At 40.7% G+C, this 19701-nt stretch overlaps 1 protein-coding gene across 2 annotated transcripts in view; it reads left to right on the forward strand.

The window, feature by feature from the left end:
• The window catches only part of plce1 (phospholipase C, epsilon 1), a 371927-nt gene that overhangs the window by 336005 nt on the left and 16221 nt on the right, over window positions 1-19701 (forward strand). For both annotated transcript variants that reach the window (XM_068002466.1, XM_068002467.1), the window contains exons 22-31: window positions 217-365; window positions 1991-2108; window positions 4054-4167; window positions 5121-5417; window positions 7599-7759; window positions 9630-9891; window positions 15078-15196; window positions 15326-15454; window positions 16914-17123; window positions 18837-19007. In XM_068002466.1, the coding sequence (XP_067858567.1) occupies window positions 217-365; window positions 1991-2108; window positions 4054-4167; window positions 5121-5417; window positions 7599-7759; window positions 9630-9891; window positions 15078-15196; window positions 15326-15454; window positions 16914-17123; window positions 18837-19007 (1730 nt within the window). The remainder of the gene's footprint in view (window positions 1-216; window positions 366-1990; window positions 2109-4053; window positions 4168-5120; window positions 5418-7598; window positions 7760-9629; window positions 9892-15077; window positions 15197-15325; window positions 15455-16913; window positions 17124-18836; window positions 19008-19701) is intronic.

Here is a 19701-nt window from a genome sequence, read left to right on the forward strand (position 1 = left end):
AGTACCTGCTCATCCACTGAATGACTGATGGCAGCTGTCCAATATAAGCTTTTGAAAACTATATTAGTTAAGGTAACTTCACATTAGTTGCCATATACTTGAAAATATCTTTGCATGTTTTATGATCAGGAGTAATCTTCTCAAATCACAATGTTGCATTGGTAACATTTTGAAAATAATGTGAAATCATCCCATAATCTGTTCTTTCCTTTCTAGACAATATCCTCGACGACAAGCCCGAAAACAAGCCATCAAGTGATAAATTCCACTTTGAGTACACGGAAGAAACTCCACGGAGAATTAAGAAAATATCGACTGATGCAATGTTGCAGAGCAAAGAAAAGGCAAAGCAAAAAAGATTTATTGTAAGAAGTGGCATATTTACATTACTACATCTAGAAATCACAATTAACAATGCTCTTTTCTCTCCTGCTGAGGAAAAAAGCTGCACAATAATGTAAGAATATAATGATAGCACTGGGCATCATTGTGTCGCAATCGCTTGCACTGCTGAGGTTCAATAGGACTGGAAGCAAATAAAACTAAGGGTAGAAATCACTGTTAGTAGACAGTGCATAATGGTTTCTTTGACATTGCTCCATCTGCTTTTTTAACTGAGTAAATAGCAGACAGAGGAATATCATACGAACATATTAATTGTCAGCCGTGGCTCAGTTGTTAGCACTCTTGGCTCTGAGTCAGAAAGTTGTGGGTTCACCCCCACTCCAGAGACTTGAGAACAAAATCTAGGCTGAAACTTCAGTGCAGTACTGAGAGAGTGCTGTACTGTCAGAGGTGCCGTCTTTTGGATGTAACATTTTGGATGTAAATTGCTCTGAGCGGCGAAACAGCAGTGGTCGCTGCTCATGAGATTTAAATTCGGCCACTAAGCTATCGAGCTCAAAAAACAGCAAAGTTTTTTACCGGACTGTGTGAGCGATGAAAGGATCTCTATGTCCCCTTAACCAATCAGCTTGAAGCAAGCATGCTGTGAGAACCAGGAAGTGAAACTCAATTGACAAACCACGCAGACTAAAAACCAGGAAGTGCCCGATAAGGTTAGTAAATGTACAATAAAATGAGATAGAGAAAGCGAAAAGAGAGCGTAAGATTTAAAGACTACGGAAGAGACAGAAAGAAAAAGTTTTAAAAAAACATTTTTTAATTTTCTAATTAAATTTTTTTTTAAATATCCAAAAATTATTAAAATCAGGAATAATGAGATCTGACATGTTTAAAAGTTAATTTTCAGTGCTGGAGAGGTTGTTTGGCTGTCATTAATACTTGCCATGCCATTACAAATTTGTATAGACCTAAAAAAAACTCAACGTACCTTTTTTGTGGCGATATTAGTTAGTTTCCAGCTGGGCAGGAGAGTAAGTTGGCGTGGGTCTTTTGATTGCAGCCGGCGAGGTCCCTTCAACGGCAAACTTTTCAAATCACTGGTGAATCAGGAAGAGCAAGTTCCGGATTTCCGAATTTGACTGTACATGTGCGGTCACTGGAACTTGCTCTTTGATTTGCCCATTAATAATAGTGAGTGCTGTTAAGCTCACCGTTATTTTACGAGCAATTTCTGGCCCATTAAACTGAGGCTCTGTCTGCCCTCTCAGGTGATCCCGTGGCACTATTCGAAGGGGAACGGGGGAGTTCTCCTGGTATCCTGGCCAATATTTATTCCTCAACATCACTAAAAAACAAATTGTCTGGTCATTATCTCATTGCTGTTTGTGGGATCTTGCTGTGCGCAAATTGGCTGCTGCATTTCCTACATTACAACAGTGATTACACTTCAAAAGTACTTCATTGGCTGTAAAGCGCCTTGGGGTGTCCTGAGGTTATGAAAGGTGCTATATAAATGCAAGTCTTTTTTACGTAAACTTGGTGAATGAATCCTACTAAATATTGAAATGAGGCACTGCTGACGTTCTTAGGGTAGCAGTGATGAGCTGTGTGTTATGGATTTACTTCATGTTTGCTTAATTCCCAGGTTTATGACATGGAATTGGGTGAAGAGTTCTACCTGCCTCAAAACAAAAAAGAGAGCAGACAGATAGCACCCGAACTCTCGGACCTGGTCATCTACTGTCAGGCCATCAAGTTCACAGGTCAGCACATCTCGCTGCGTCTCACTCAGGGGCTTCTTGTAGGCAGCAAGTTATACATTTCTGTCTATCCAATCTCCTTTGTAGATGATGGTTTTATTCAACAGTATCATCAGAAATTGCCAATCCACAGAATGATTAGGAGGCAAATATAGAAGTGTGACTCACCTGAATTCTGATAGGGAAATTCTACTGTAAAACACACAGATCAGCAGGAGAAAGTAAGCTGTGTATATGTGGGAGGCTGATATATTAGTCCTCAGCATATCCACCAATTGGCCCAAAATCAAGATGATTGCTAAAATTATTTCTGAAATATCTGATGAGTTCACGTAATACTCTGCATGAAAGGATATGAGATAAAAATAAATTAATTGAAACGTATATTAAAAATAGTTCCTAATCTCCCCAAGCTCTAGCGCATGAGACACAAGTATATCCTGTGCTTCCAGTGAACAAGAATCATGCACTTTCTGGGCCATCATTACTAGTAAATCCCGGGATCCCAGTACATGAGATACCAGTTCATCCCAGGATCCCAGTACATGAGATACCAGCTCATCCCAGGATCCCAGTACATGAGATACCAGCTCATCCCAGGATCCCAGTACATGAAATACCAGCTCATCCCAGAATCCCAGTACATGAGGTACCAGCACATCCCAGGATCCCAGTACATGAGGTACCAGCTCATCCCAGGATCCCAGTACATGAAATACCAGCTCATCCCAGAATCCCAGTACATGAGGTACCAGCACATCCCAGGATCCCAGTACATGAGGTACCAGCACATCCCAGGATCCCAGTACATGAGATACCAGCTCATCCCAGAATCCCAGTACATGAGATACCAGCTCATCCCAGAATCCCAGTACATGAGGTACCAGCACATCCCAGGATCCCAGTACATGAGGTACCAGCACATCCCAGGATCCCAGTACATGAGGTACCAGCTCATCCCAGGATCCCAGTACACGAGATACCAGCTCATCCCAGGATCCCAGTACGAGATACCAGCTCATCCCAGAATCCCAGTACATGAGGCACCAGCACATCCCAGGATCCCAGTACATGAGGTACCAGCACATCCCAGAATCCCAGTACATGAGGTACCAGCACATCCCAGGATCCCAGTACATGAGGTACCAGCACATCTGAGGGCCGCAGTACACTAGATACCATCATATCCCAGGGCCACAGTACACGAGATACCATCACATTCCGGGATCTTAGTACACAAAATATTAGTGCATCCAGGACTCCTAGTGCATAGGGTAGGTTATTCTGAGCTCCTGGTGCAGAAGACTGATGAACATCTTGGGCTCCTATGGGGAAGTTTTGTGAGGTGTTGCACCCGACGTGGAGCCTCAGTAAGTGGGCGGGAAGTCCTGAAAGACGATACCTTCGTGTACAAGGCACGAGCGAGGATTAAATTAGTGGAGCCGCACTACGGTTGCACTCACCAATTGGTTAACAATAGTACCAGTCCTACTTGTCTGAGGTATATGTGATAAACCTTCAAACTGCCATAACCAATGCTGTTTTCATGAGACCTACCCCCCCCCTATAGTGGCACATCACTGGGCCCCTGTTCCACTGTTTTGTAGTTGAAATACAGTGCTGGTGCTTAGTGTGAATCTTATCATTATGGCAAAACCAATTGGCTTTGAAGATAAGAGAAATAAAATGGAACTGTGCATGTACACTAGGATTAACACGAAAATTGATTCGGCGACTTTCTGTCATTTTCCTGTGCCACTTGTTGATGTAGGAAAGGAAATTGGTAAATGTAAACAATGTTACATAAAAAAACTCCGCAAGAAGCAACACTTTCACATAGGCTACAAGGGCAATGATGCAAATAGCTTAAAATATAAACCAAAAAAATATCTTTTGGAAAAATTTGAACCCTTTAGTTTTGACCCTTTCCTCTTTTTAATGGGAACAGGCCTTTCAACTTTAAATGCAACAGGATCAAGCAGAGGCAAAGTGAAACCCAACAGGAAGTCCAACAGAATGAGCCCTGGGGAGTCGATGACATCAATTAAGGCATCTGGAAGAGGTAAGTGGCACAGCTAGCTGTTTCCCACAACAAATGTGGATCTGGTCACAAAATTATTAATTCAAAATGATCTGATTTGATTTAAAGTATGTAAAAAAAACTGTTAATGATGAATTGGTATTCTTAAATTTGTTGCTATCATTTTAAGGCCCTGTTTCAGGCAAGCATAAAATTCCTGTTAAACTTTAAGGATCTATCTGCTAGCATGCAGATAGTAGACAGATCCTTGAGTAACAGCAGGGATGGTGGTCGGCAGATAAAGTCTGCTCGCATTCTGAACCATCTTAGCAGCAACTAATCTTTGCATCACCAAGTTTATGAGGGTCAGTAATTGAGACTATTCAGCAGCAGCCATTCCTGTGTAATCTTCTATGTTGCTCTGTCAGACCTGTATTACTTTATTGCTTACATCTGTATGGTGCCTTTGTCACGTAGAAACGTGGTCTTAGGGGCTTTACACAACCAAGTATGAAGTAGACCGGCAAAGATAAGATGTGAAATGTCCTTTTCACAGTAAACTAAACGTGTCGAATATTTTCCTTTTGCTTCTAGGGGGAGGTGATATAATAGGTGGCCTGACCATTGTCTATCTGAGCCAAAATAGTCAAAACAAATAGAAACTCCAGAATGATTTGGTAGATTGTCACCAGATGTTCTAGATGAGCCCCCTAGTGGAGATGATTCACTCTTTTCCAGATGGTGTTGGGTTTATAAAGTTGGACTTCAGCAAGGGGTTTAATACAGACATCTTGGTGTTTAGTGAAGTAGCAGTGTATTGTTTAGTTACAATATCAACCATAGGCACAAAATCAATTTGAATTGTGGCAGAGAAGCTCATTTTTAAATCTCCATTATTTTAAAAGATTTAGATATTGGGGATTTTTTTTTAGTTTTTGGAAAAATCTGTGGCATTCTTTGGTGACCTAAATAAAACAAGTTTTTTATTTGCACAGCAACCTCTTTTGAAGGTATAAGAAAGAACTGTGAAGAGCCATCTTCTCCTCCGTTTAATCCAACCACCTCCCTCAGTGCTATCATCAGGACGCCCAAGTGTTATCACATCTCGTCAGTGAATGAGAACACTGCCAAACGGCTGTGCAGACGTTATTCCCAGGAATTGATCCAACACACAGCCTGCCAGCTGCTCCGAACGTATCCTGCTGCCACTCGAATTGACTCCTCCAACCCATCGCCTCTCATGTTCTGGCTCCACGGGATACAGTTGGTTGCTCTCAATTATCAGACAGATGGTGAGTGACTAGGTTTATGAGCCTCTTTCGAAAAAGTAATTTGCTTGGAAGTGTTCACTGGAGGTTCCAACAAGCACATCTGCGACTGTTAAGGTGAAACATAATTTGATGGTTTCTGAAAAAAGTTCATTTTATTTACATCTCAGTTTGAACACTGGAATCCGATTTCCAGCTGTCCTTCAATTTCAACTTAAGAACCATTAAACTCAGTTGTGAAAACCAAACGATGTTATGTGACATCCTGGTGAATTCAAGCATAAGCATTGGGCGGGGAGAGTGCTTGTTACAAATTCAGGTCTGCCACAGTACTGGCTTGGGTTCAGTGGTGTCACTGCTCCCTTAAGTGGGTTAGTTGCCTGTTTTAATGGACTGTACACTGCCCTGTATCTGCTAGCACAGCGGTGGGAACTGGGAGTGTAACAATGAAACTCCCTCGTGATCTGGACTGGATTGCTTTCTTACGCACACGTACACCTTTAATCCCTCCAAAGACAGGCTGAGTTAACACTGGGTGAGGCTGAGTTTTGTTTGGTGAGGCGTTCTTTGGCTTGGTTCATAAGCTGTTTTATTCCACGGTAGACAAAACATGCAGAGCACGGAATATGATGAAAGTCACTTGGTATAATGAGTATAATTTCTGTTTGCATAATGTTATAAAAAATATAAAACTCTTGTTCTATGAACCCACCTCAGGGAATCTTGTCTTAACATCTATCTCTGCTACTTCTCCTAATAACCAGGGCATAGGTTGCTTCTCCCCTACAGCTTTTCTGCTGACTGGCCTGACTTTTTGGTGTCTGTGTTGATTGTTAAAAGGTGGCATATAGTGACACCACAAATCCCGGTCAGAATGGAGATGATTGGGTAATTCCCCCGCTGTAAGTAGCTGGGATTGATTTTACACACATAATTTGGATTATGTAACAATTTTCCACTCACTGGAGAAATAATCCTGCTGTACTCGGGAGACCCTGCTGTAGTTTCAGTCATGAGGTTAGAGACTCTCAAGTCCTGTCCCGCCTCCAACTTATTGGTTGCAATATTCACTCCGTTCTTAAAACGCCTCTCTTCAAAGACTAGCAAAGATCAAAGAAATTTGCCAACAACTAGGTGGTGGGATGTCACCTGAATGACCAGAAAGTGCCACGAATTGGGTCATTGTTTGTAGACTCTTTAAAACAACTGCCCATCCCACATTTAACATTCCTTTCGACCGCCACTGGATTGACAACGCGACATGGGACTGTCCAGGGCAGCTTACCACTTCAGGTGAGCTTCTGCTTGAAATACATTTTACGACAGCTCATGTCTTGAGTCTTATTTATGGGAAAAATGGCCATAGAATCCTGTATTGTGACCGTGCTATATGTAAAAGATTAGAATGTCAAGGACATGTGGTTGTATACAAAGTGTAACTGCAATTTGACTGAAAATTCAATCCTTCAGTCAAGCACCTATTTTCTATAGTTAACCAACTACTCCCATGTGACCATGAATGCTCATTTACTGCAAATCATAAAGTTCATTGCAGTTTTGCGATCGCTGGAAATATCTGCAATAAATATAATGATCCATTTTGAAGTAATTACCAGTGAAAGTGCTGACACCATCAGGTTGATTGGCTCATTAAGTCACACTTTCCCTAAGTTTATAACAGATATATAATGTCAGCCCAACAGACAGGCAACACAGCATTTTAGGAGTTGAAACATGAGGTGAAGGAGACAGCTTTAAGGGCCCAGTTTAATGGAGAGTTTTGTTGATGATCACTGTCTCTGGATGAAAGCATTGACTGTAGACTTCAACCATTTAAAAAGTATAAAATCCGATTATTAATGACACAAGCGGTTTCATTAAATAATCATAGGCTGAATTTTATTAACTAGTTTGTCAGAGTTCTTCATAATGCCTCAGTAATCAGTTTTATAACTGATTGGCATTAATATAAATATTAATGAACCAACTTGCCCCTATTTTCAGTGTGCTTCCCTGATGAGTTTCATTTGACCATCGGAGATGAAATCAGAAATTACCTCACCCAGCGCATCACAAGTGCAGAAATAAAAGGAAGGCACAGATTTTTAAGAAACAACAGCTTACCAGTGATTTACCTACTCCTGGGTCAGCCACAGTATACTGTATGTCATTGGGATTACAGTGTTCTCTCTCGTCTCTCCTCAGATCTCCCAATGCATCTAAACTCAGCCATGTTTGAAGCCAACGGTGGATGTGGCTACGTCTTAAAGTCACCAGTCCTGTGGGACAAAAACTGTCTAATGCACAATCAGTTCTCTCCTCTGGAACGAATAGAGACTATGAGTCCATCCCTACATTCTCTAACGGTAAGTGTTGAGAGATGCTCTCATTTCCCCACAGCAAGTACTGAGGCAGTTGAGCTGATTAACTGGGTTTGCGATGTAGCCAATTTATTGCTCTGTTGGCAGCGCGAGACAATCTGTCGTTTTGTTGCATCTGTTTTTTTGGTGTTGTTACAGAATGTATCGGATAACTTCGCATCTTGGAGCTTTTTTCCTTAATTCAAATAAACTCTCTTCAGCTTATTTAGTGTTATTAACCTCTCACAGTTTACATAGCTGCTTGGCTCTTTCCTCACTCACATTAATCAAATCTTGTGTCGAAACAGCTTGTGTCATTAAAACTTTTTAACGACCTTTGCTCATGGAGAATCATTAAGCGAATAATCTTTAGTTTTTTCTGTGCTTCTGTGTTCTTTTAGCAGCCATTTTATATTTCACTTAAAAAGAAAGAAACAAATTAACAATGTTAAGGGCTACAGGGGCAGTTAGGTTATCACTTAGTTGAATTATTTGAACAGATATAATAACTATCCTCCTGCCACATAATATCCATTGTAGGTCAGTTTAATTAATTGCTGCAACCCATTTCAAGCTGTGTGCTGACACACCTATCCTCTGAGAACACTGCATTCCTCCAACTCTTATGCATCCTCCACTTTCTTCGTCCCACCATTGGCGGCCGTGCCTTCAGCCATCTAGGCCCTAAGCTCTGGAATTCCCTCCCCAAATCTCTCTTCCCCTCTAACTCTCTCTCCTGCTTTAGGAGGCTGCTTTAAACCTACCTCTTTGACCAAACGTTTGGTTACCTGTCCTAAAGTCTCCTTATGTGGCTTGGTGCCAGTTTTTGTCTGAATATGCCCCTGTGAAGCGCCTTGTGACGTTTTACTATGTTAAAGGCGCTACATAGATGCAAGTTGTTTGTTGTGGATGATTGTAAGTGCCACTGTTTTCACTGGTCTTGTGCTGATTTGAGTCATCATGTAAGCGCGTCTGTCATTGAAGGAAAACTCCAATGAGGGAACTCAGGAAACAGATCCCAAAGGTTTACTGACAATCTCCGTACAGTAAAAACATGCCAGTGTTTTAAAACAGAATCCAGACCCAAAAGCAATTGCTGTTAGGCCATTCAGCAAGTTATAAACAGCCTGAAATTGGAATCTTCCTTCCCCCATTGCACAAATACACATCGAAAATAGCAGGGCAGCTGATTCACAAAATCAAACTCCTGAGCGTGCTGGTATACTTTCTTCAATGAGCAAAAAAATCTGCCCCTCTAGATCTTTGCCATTTATTTTTATTTTCTATTTGAGGATCACTGTAACAGGAGATTGTCATGTCAGCTAGTGAGTGACAATCAGATAAACTCTTTGGATAAAATTACCAGAGTTTTCTTGTGATATGTGGATGGCCTGTGGTGTATCGCGTAATTCTCATGGCAGCTGGGCCAAAGACATTTTTAAAACGACGTCAGCATCTCCTTGACCCAGAACTTTCCCCTAGTGCAGTGAGCCAGACTGTTTAGCTACACACTTTTGTTTCATTATAACAAATGATTTTTTTTTTTGTCTTGACTATTGGGTCAGATTGGACCTACCAAGAATGAAGACAACAGCACAAAAAACAACCGCAAGTTCTTTATGTTTTTACCAGTCAAATAATTTGCTCTTTTTACCTATCCACATCTTGTTAAATAGAAAACATATGGGGAATTTGGTAGATCCACCAAAAAGCATATAGATCTGTTGCATACAAAGCCTGTATTAGGACTAGCACTCAGTCAGAGCTCAAATTTTCACCCTTTGTGTTTTAACAGTAAACTGGAGTTAATTATCAAACATCTCTTTCCCATCTGATAGTGAAGCTCATGTTCTTTTCCTCTTTAATTTTTTCCCAGATCATTTCTGGGCAGTATGTGTGTCCCAGCAACACGTCAGGGAGTCCGTGCATTGAGATTGACGTGCTTGGTATGCCACAGGACAGCTGCCACTTTCGCACGAAGCCCATTTATCGCAACACCCTGAACCCCATGTGGAATGAGCAGTTCTTCTTCCACGTTTACTTTGAAGATCTTGTTTTCTTACGTTTTGCGGTGGTGGAGAATAACAGCTCCACTGTAACAGCTCAAAGAGTGATCCAGCTAAAAGCACTTAAAAGAGGTAAAAGCCCTTTTCACTGACCTCACTGCCCCTCTGCTTTCAGGTGTATGATCGAGCTGGGAACATGCTGACTGCTGGAAGATGAGTAAAATAAATGTCGAAGATCGAGGCATTTAAAACTTATATAAACCTGTCACAATGAAAATGAGTCTAAAAGAACAATCTCGAGAACCAAGTTTAACTTCATTGTGTTTTTTTGCTGCCACTCTGTTTTATAAAGGAACCAGACTATAACATATTTATACAGTCTTTAAAAATGACTTCAAAGGAATACAAAATGAGTTTTAAAAAGTTACAATAATGTTTGGGAGATCTACAGTAGAAGGTTGGAATTATTTAAGCAAATGTTGGCGAGGATACCATCCAAATTTGCTCCAGCCAAATCAGACCAGGTTCAGGGGCAATGAAGGCCAATGTAGTTAAGTAGGGTGTGAAGAATAATCTTAGGGATAAGCGCATAGGGGTTTCAAAATGGACAAAGGACTCTGGTAGAATTGGGTGAACTATAAAGACAAGCAAAAGGAAGCAAAAAGGTTCGAAGAGAAACACAATGTAAGATTGTTAAGAATCTCTTAAATAACAATACAATGGGGGTGAGCACAAAACAGGCGGTAGCGAATCAGCAGCCCATTTTAGACCCTGCCTGATTTTATTTACCTAAGTCAATGGGCGGAGTGTAAAGCAGGCCGCCGATTCACTATCGCCTGGTTTGTGCAATTGCCTAGGACCAATTGCACCCCCATTGTTTTTCAAATTATACATAATAAACAAAATATGAAAAAAGTATTCCTCCACTTAAAAGTGGGAAGACGGAACCCAGAGACAAAGAAATAGCCCAATTAATAACTAGTCATGCCATATATATCTTTACCCAGGAAGAGGAGGGAAGTTGCACAGGTTAGATGCCATGTTTTGGAAACAATAAAGGAGGCGCTGGAGAATGAAAATAAAAAGAATATTATTCTTAAAAGGTAGATGCTCTTAATATAGACAAAGTCTCTCATCTGGAGAACTTTGCACCCATGAGTCTTACAGGAGGTAGGGCCTGTAATTGCTGAAGCTGTCCATTACACTTTGGTAAGTTCAGTACATTCAGAAGAAATTACTGAGGATTGGAAAGTAGCTAACTTAACAATAACAACAACTTGCATTTATATGGCAGCTTTGAAGTAGTAAAACATCCTAAGATGCTTCATAGGAGCGTTATCAAACAAATTTTGACACTAAGCCACATATGGAGATATTAGGACAGGTGACCAAAAGCATCTTAAGGGAGGCAAGAGAGGTGGAGAGGTTGAGGGAGGGAATTCCAGAGCTTAGGGCCTAGGTAGCTGAAGGCACGGCCTAATGGTGGTGTGATTAAAATAGGGGATGCGCAAGAGACAAGATTGGATGAGCGCAGAGATCTCGGAGGGTTGTCGGGCTGGAGGAGGTTACAGAGATAGGGAGGGGCACAGAGATAACCTAAATTATTTTTTAAAATAAGGGTGAAGAGACACCCCTTTAAACAAAAGACCACTAAATATGACAACTGTTGTAGGAAACGTCTTTGAAACATTCTTGAGAGATCTGGCGAGTGAACACTTGGAAAAGCAGAACTTGTTAAAGGAGAGTTGGTGTGGATTCGAAGAAGGAGGTCATGTTTAATTAACCTACCGGAGTTTTTCAAAGACATTCTTGGTATGGTGTATAGGGGAACACAGCTGATGTTATAACTTGAGTATTCAGAAAACTTTTGACAAAGTTCTACATCAGCAATTAATGGGTAAATTAAGGAATGACGTAACAGAGGCTGGATAGAAAATTAGTTTAAAAACAGGAAACAGCGGCTAATCACGAATGAGAACTTTCAAGCTAGAAAGAGATTATGAGCAGGGTACTCCACGGATCAGTATTGGGAACATTTCTATTATTAATATGCATTAATAACATGGATGAGGGATTAATTATAAAGTAAGCACGATGTTCAAGTTTGCAGATGATACTTAAATGAGGTCAGGGCAAATAATGAGGGACAATGTAACCAGATTTAGAAGGATTTTGTACTTTTTCATAATTGAGCCAATTAGTGGCAGGTTATTCAATGTGGATAAGTATAAAATAATTAAACTGGGATCAAGGCATATAAAAAGGGAGTACGTGCTAAATGGAACAGTGGTATGGCATGCTGATCAGGAAAGGGATCTAGGGGTTATAATGCATAAATCTATGAAACCATTAGCTACAGCTGGAATGTCAAGAAGGCACAGTTGTCTTTAATTGTATTGGATGTGGCTATAATGGACAAAATCAGAAAGCAAAACTATTTATTGCCTTCTGTATTAATGCAAGAACCGTGGTTAAAATCAGACATTGGAATTGGTTTTAATGGGACAAAACTTCTCAAAGCCTAACTTTAAAACCACTGCAGCCTCTGTCCGTTCCACTCCTGATGCAGCCGGGACCAGACCAGTCGGTTTAAATATACTCTGACGCCAATGAGTGCAACATATGTTGATGGTAATGTTAGCTGGTTCTGGCCCCAGCTGGTGTACATTTGGAAAATGCTCTGCTCACCAGCACATCTTGGTTACATCAAGAGTGAAACAGGCAGACTCTGCAATGATTTTAAAGCTGCCTTCAGCGTTACAAATTTAAACTAGAGCACTGGGATCAGCTGTCTCGCGATGGTAGCATCAGCTGTAGTCATTCTATGGCTTGCACCGTATTACAGCTGTATTACGCGGGCAGTATGGACTGTAGTCATTCTGTGGCTTTGCGCTGTATTATGCAGGCAGCATGGGCTGTAGTTGTGTGGTGATGCCTCATGTTATAGCTGCAGTTCATATTACAGGAAATCCTAGTGTTCGAGTTTAAATATTCACAATGAATGTAACTGCGAGTGATAAATTGGATGATCATTTATGATATAACATGCATGGAAAAATCAGTCTGTTGGAAGTGACTGACATGTACTAAACTGCCTTAACAAAGGGATAGATCACAAATCTAAGGAAGATGTTTGGGGCCGGCTTGCTGGACCAGCTGGTCTTTCCTCCCCGTCATTTTCGTATATTTGTATGAAGGTGCATTGTGTTGAATAAATTGCTGATCAGATTCCACTTGGAGTACTCTGTACTGGTTATCTAATCAGTACAGAGTACAGAGAGAGTAACAAAGATAATTTAGGTATCAGGATTTATTTATTTATTTTCTCATTCCTCCCTCTTCTGAAGCCATTGACTTCTTGCTGGGCTATGGTCTCACAGGCCTCTCAGCATCTCATCCAATTGGCCATTATTAATGTATGAGCCTTAATGGTGAATGTCAGTCGGCTATTCAACTGCAAGGGGCCATAACAGCTGAGCCCAATCCTTTCCTCATCCAACATTTATGCAAAAGATTTGAAAATCCCAGGGATTTTTGGAAAGTGATCTAAAGTTGGAATCCAGCCCGGTTTTCCCCTCCTCAGCCTATGGGCGCTGAGGATGTTTGTAGCACAAACACAACATAGACTCAGATCTTCCTGGTTCGCACAGCTAAGCTATTCACCGGCTTAACTCATTGAGGCTTCAGGGGAATGTATCAGGATATCTGGAGTTTAAGTTATGAGGAAAGATTAAGGAAATTGGCTCATTTGAAAAAGAGGTTGATCTAATTGGAGTTTTGAAGATTGTGAATGAACTTGCCAGAAGTGAACCAGGGGGACACGTTAAAAATGAGGAAGTTTGGAGTAATGAAAGAAAATAGAGTTGTGGAGTAAGTTACCAGGAAAAGGCATTAAAGCAAACAGTAAAATTGGTTTTAAAGGCAATTGGATGCGTTTCTGGAGAGATGGAATTGAGGGATATGGTGAGAATGGTCGGTGGGGTTGATTTCTGAAAAATGGACTTGCTTATTTGGGCCTGTTTTTAAAAAAAAATTACACTTTAATGGAATGGCAGTTGTATGGTACGAGAAGTTTCCCTAATTAACAAAAGAAAAAGACAGAACTTGCAATTATCTTACCACAATCCTTAGAACATATCAAAGTGCTTCACGTCCAATGAATTATTTCTTGAAGTGCGGTCCCTGTAGACAAACGCAGCGATCAACTTGTGCAGAACAATTGAGATAAAGAAGCAATGGTATTGGTTGGCCAGAGCGCTTAAGAGAAGATTTTCTGCTTCAGTGATCATGATACACCCTCAGCCTGTGGTTGTCAGTCCATTAATTTTAATGGGTGACAAATCACAGGCTGAGGTAATTCTCCTCTGATGGGTATGAGTGCCCCATTTCCATTTTTCCACTACCTGCAGAGTTGTCAATCACCACATACACGTGGCTGGGATCTGGCAGCCAGCAGGCTGTGGCCTGAAGCCTAAAGCACAGCCACATGGTTGGTTCACAGATCTAAAGGCAAATAAACACAGCAAACTTTGTATTATTATTTCGGTATGGAAAGAAAATTGGAGGCTGTTTGTTTTTAAGTAAGAGTTATTTTTACAGTTCTATAAAATTAAATAATAGAGCGTGAGATTGTGCAGTTTTTAATTAGACGATAAAAGGGAGCATGTTTTAAAAACTCTATTATCTGTTGTCCTCCAAATTGTTAAGTATAAGGGGTTTGCACTACACCTGCCAGGAATTCAGCCATGGAAGCCAGCAGGCTGCACAGGATATTCCACCTGTTTGGTTTGATAGACGGAGGTTCCTATGGGGCCCGTGACCTCCTAAACTGACCGAAGCTCTCTTACAACAACAGAATAATGCTTTTATCTCCCTTACATGGTTAATTAGTTGACTATGCAATTGTTTAGCTGCATAAAAACGATCACAGTAACAGGAGTAACCATTCTGATCTCAATGGCTGATTTCTTCAGAATTCCTTTTGAGCTGTGTTAAGTGAAAGTGATTGAAGTGTTATTTAGTGCACTGAGATTTTCAGAGGCACCGATCGGAGGCCAGCGTCATACTGATCCGATTTTTTAATAGCCAGCTTCAGAGTGGCCTTAGCTTAGGCCTGTCAACAGGTCATGTGCCCAAGGATAGTGAGTATATCAAGGAAAAGCAAGAATGGAAAGAAAAGGCTCAGAACAAAAGTTATTTGACTTCTGTTTTCATGTCATAAAGGGACAGTCATAGATTATTTGATGAAAAGTAGTGATGACAAAGATAAAATCTGATGCCTGAAGTATTTAACTTTGTCACTGTTTTATTTTTGTTAGGGTACAGACATCTACAACTAAGAAACTCTCATAATGAACCTTTGGAGATATCCAGTCTCTTCATTTACAGCCGCAGAATGGAAGAAAACAGCACTGGAAACCTAATACCTGCATCAGTGGTAATTCAAGTGAACCTATTCCTCCACAATTATCACTTCATGAACCACAGACTTTAATTGGAATCCAATTGAACAGTTTGTTTATAAAATGTATCAAGGCAGAACTAACAGTATTTTTACTCGTAACAGCTGTTTAACACAGAGGACCACAGATCTGGAATCAGTTATCAAGTTACAGTTCATGGAGTTCCAGGTCCCGAACCATTCACCATTTTTGCTGTCAATGAGAAGACCACAGCCAGGCAGTTGATACACAAAGTGAGTCACTATATGGTCAGGTCATCCAAAAGGTCAAGGGAACCAATGGAAAGTTGTGCCTAATAACGGAAAATCAGCATGGAAACTTTGCTGGGCAGCCATTTATGTTTTCTTTAATTTGTTTAGGAATTTTTAAAAAAATAACAACTAGCCTGAAATGTAATCCAGATTTTGTGTTTTTGCTCCTTAAAAGGGTTGATTGAGATACATCAATGGAAGTGCATCAGATTGATTGAACGGATTTAACAATTCACCGATGTTGTTACATGAGTCTGCTTACTGCAGGAAGAGATGATGGTCACATCTTAAGTTTATATTTTTATGTTATTTTCTGCTCATCAAGGTGGGATGTAAATGCTGGAGAATAGGATTCTTGGGTCATCCAGTGCGTGAATCAACCACTCCTTAACCACATGTAGCGTGGTCAGATGAATGAAACTTTCTCTATTCTGACTCAACAGTGTGCTTTAGCTTAAATCTCAGAAGAGTGGCTCCCACTGCGCTTCCCACACCATCCCTCTGAGCTAATTGTGGGCATTTTGTGCTATGAAATATGCCCCAAGCTCATTTTATGAAAGTCCCTTAAAGCTGGCCAATGAAAATAGCTTCATCCCAGCAGCCTGTGCTGTGTTCGAACCCAGACGTGAAAGGGTAGTGTTGTAACGTACCGTTCCTTTCTAGTCCCACTTTGGTTACATCTTGAAAGTTCAAAGATGTTCAGATAAACTGAGAAGAATTTGCATATGTTGGTTAAATAAAAGATGCATAGCAGGATCACAATGGATCTGATTTATAAAGTGCCAAAACTGACAAAGTCACAAGGCGATTGTGATGTTGAATTCCCGAGATGTACAAAAATTGCATCTACTGGGACCCACAACATTTTCTGAGTACTGGACAAATCTAAGAACCAAATCTGAGGAAACATGTTGTTTTAGGTTTTTATTGTAAAGCACTAGCAGATGCAAATCTTTGTTAGAAATAATCCCATGGGAAAAAAAATCCAATGGAAATTATCCAACAGGTCCAGAGGCCAGAACCGTGGTGTGAGTAACAGAATACAACCAGGACTGTTTTCCCAAATGCCCTTAGAAACTGGAACAGTTATAGCAACATGGACGAACCATTTACTATGAACTCCTGAGCCATTTTTTGCTTCACATAAACTATCAGACTGTATACATTTGCACTGTTTAAACTCAGAGCTCTTGCCAATTGGGAACAAATTAGCAATTATACCTGGAACATCAATGGGGGTTAAAAGGCAGCCTAGCAAGATTTGAGCATAATGAATGATTTGCACCGTAAGGGGCATTTGAACCGGAAACTCGCTGAACTTAATATTGGTTTACAGCAGTGAGTTGTATTCACTTGAAAATCAAAACTGAATTAAGGTCTCCTTTTTTTAGTGACACCCATTCTTCTTTAGGAATTGAATTGTTCTAATTGATCCTTGCAGATTGTAGGTACGGTGGGTGGCTCGGAGGCAGACACTACCGATTACTTTCTTCTGGAAGAGAAAACTTCCCTTTCTAAAGAGAAGTATGAATGCAAGAAGCAGCCATTCCAGAGAATCATTAGTCCAGAGGAGGAGATCCTGAAAATTCCGCAATGCTGGTTCCTAGAGGAAGGATTTGTAGGGAAAATAGTCTTCAAAACCAAAGAGGAGGTATGTCAATTTTTCTTGTGCATCACCATTTTATGAATTGTGCTATTAATTATTCTGCAGCACATCTGATATTTTTCGGATACTCTGTAACACCTCAACCTGACAATGGCAGATCTCCCTTTTGGATTCATAAATGACCATTTGGGGTTTTGTGTCCTGACTATTTGATTGGATAATTTTGAATATCCAATCACTCACATGACCATCGCATACCAGGACCCCAGATAAACAGCACTTCGCATATACAGTGCTAGCTCCCATTTAGAAACCTTGAGGAAAATACATTGCAAGCTAACCAATCCATTTGGATGTTATTTCAGAACTAAGAAAGACTGAGATAACTTTTTCCTAAAACAAAATACCATTTTAAATTAATACGTAGGTTGTCTCTTGGGGCTGAAATTCCACTATGGGTGCACCAACAGTGCAGAGAGGCCTTCCCCGGGTTTTCCACTTGCCCCTTATTTACATTGTGCTAGTTCACCCTCAGCACAGTTTGTGCCCTGTGCTGGGAGAGCAAAGGTCGGCATTTCCTGGGCAGGAATGTAAGTGAAGCTTCCTGTTGGTGGGAAAGTTTGAAACTGGGCATTTCCTGCTGTGTTTTGTGCTGAGATGAGGCATGAAACTGTTTATGTGCAGGACGGTTAGAGAGGATAGCCAACATCAGGCAAGGAGCTTTAAATGGTGGGGTCCAGCAGAGCTGTTGAAACCGAACAGAAGAGATCAAATAAACATCCGATCCAAAGAAACAAGCAATGATACATTACCAAGAAACCAGAAATGTCAAAAAAAAAACAAGGACTAATCTCACCAAAAAGTCAGTCCTGACAGTTTTAAAGTGATTTGTGGTTTCTGTACACCTGCAGGAATGTGCTTTTCTGCAACTTTTAGGGGCACGTAGTGCTGGTCTGGTGCCAACAGTACAACACATCAGAATTCCTGGGGCAGCAAGGACAGGGCCTTATCAAACCCAAATGAATGCTGTACGGGCCCCTGTGCCATTGCAAGGCTCCTGTAAATCAGGTGCACTAACTCTGAAGCCAGTTTTCCCCTCCCTCTGATGGCTGCCTGCACTACTGGCACCAGGGAGGGAATTTCAGGCCCTTTGTTGCCACACCAGTAGGAGAGTTCATACCTTTAACTGGGGACATTGTTTCAGAATTAATGCACCTTCTGGTAGGGTGAGAAAACTACAATTTAAACACCACATACAGATCACTTCACTAAAACAGTACCACTGCCCTGAGGGCAGGTTTTATATTTTCTGAAAACCTGAACTGCTTTCTCGTGCTTCTCTTGTGACTAATTCAGAGTAGTATTGGCAGAGCCCAAGGAACAGGCTACTTGGCCACATTTGGTGCATGGGCTGCTTAGAGCAAGTAAAAAGGGAAAATAACTCAGTGTCAAAAGAGTTTGTGCTCTCATATGCACACATACGCATGCACAGCTACTTAGCTTGGAATTAATTAAACCTGAATGCCAGAGCCATTTTTTAAAAATTAGAACTTGGCTAACACACTGGAAACCAGTTCTGAACACTTTCTATGAACGTTGCTATGGAAACTGGCCTCTCTCTGGTTGTGAATGTGGATTGGAGGTATCTTTTCTTTGCATGCTGGAACTGAGAGGAGAAACAGCACTCGTGAATGATTAGTCGAATTTGTAAAGTAACAAAGTGTAACAGAAAGTCAACTGATGTTCAACATGTTACAGGAGTTGAATCAAAGGAACTCCATGAATGAAGAACGAGATGATGTGAGTTACAACAGCAGTCCAACAGAAGGCGATAGTTTCTTGGTTCAGGTACACGATGTCTCTCCAGAACAGCCACGTACGGTCATCAGGGCATCAAAGTTCAGCACAGCCCAAGACATTATTCTGCAGGTTGGTCAAAATATACAAGGAGTAATAACTGGTCAGGGTGAGTTATAGGTGTGTGCCTGAGTCAGCTGTGAGTCAATATGTGATGCAACATTAACTATGTAACCTAGATCTAAATCTGTATCTTTGTAATTTATCCTAGTAAGTCAGTATTTTATAGACCAAAGACCTGTTTTCACTCTTTTCATGGGGTTTTGTACCCATTCAAGTCAAGGACGTACAGCTGCTGTTTCTTTCCAATAATTTGAAGTTAATTTTTAAATAATTTTATGAGTGTAGTCCTAACCCATTGGGTCTTATTTCCTTCCAGCTGCCTCCAGTACCAGTATAGATTCACTTACTTTACAGGAGGTTGCAACAGACCCCAGGTGGGTGGAACACACAGCCTCAGTTTTGTCAGCCCTTTCACTTTGGAAACAGTCTCCCTGGTGCAGTAGCAGGGGGTCCACCCAGCTTTCAATAAAATAATTATGTTCAAGATAGACGAGGTGGCCTGCTCAGGAGTCAAGACCAAATGTCATTTTCAGTGAAACAGGGTCAGCAGGCCAGGGATAACTGAACAAGGCATTAAAGATTAATAGTAAGATATAGATATATAATATAAAATGTGCACTTCATTTTACCCCATTTTAAAGTCATACATTGTGTTCTTATTTTTTATTTATAATTAAATAGCAAAGTTATGGCAACTTGGGAA

This window comes from Heptranchias perlo, chromosome 21, assembly GCF_035084215.1.
Source record: "Heptranchias perlo isolate sHepPer1 chromosome 21, sHepPer1.hap1, whole genome shotgun sequence".
In the NCBI taxonomy this organism is placed as follows: Eukaryota; Metazoa; Chordata; class Chondrichthyes; order Hexanchiformes; family Hexanchidae; genus Heptranchias; species Heptranchias perlo.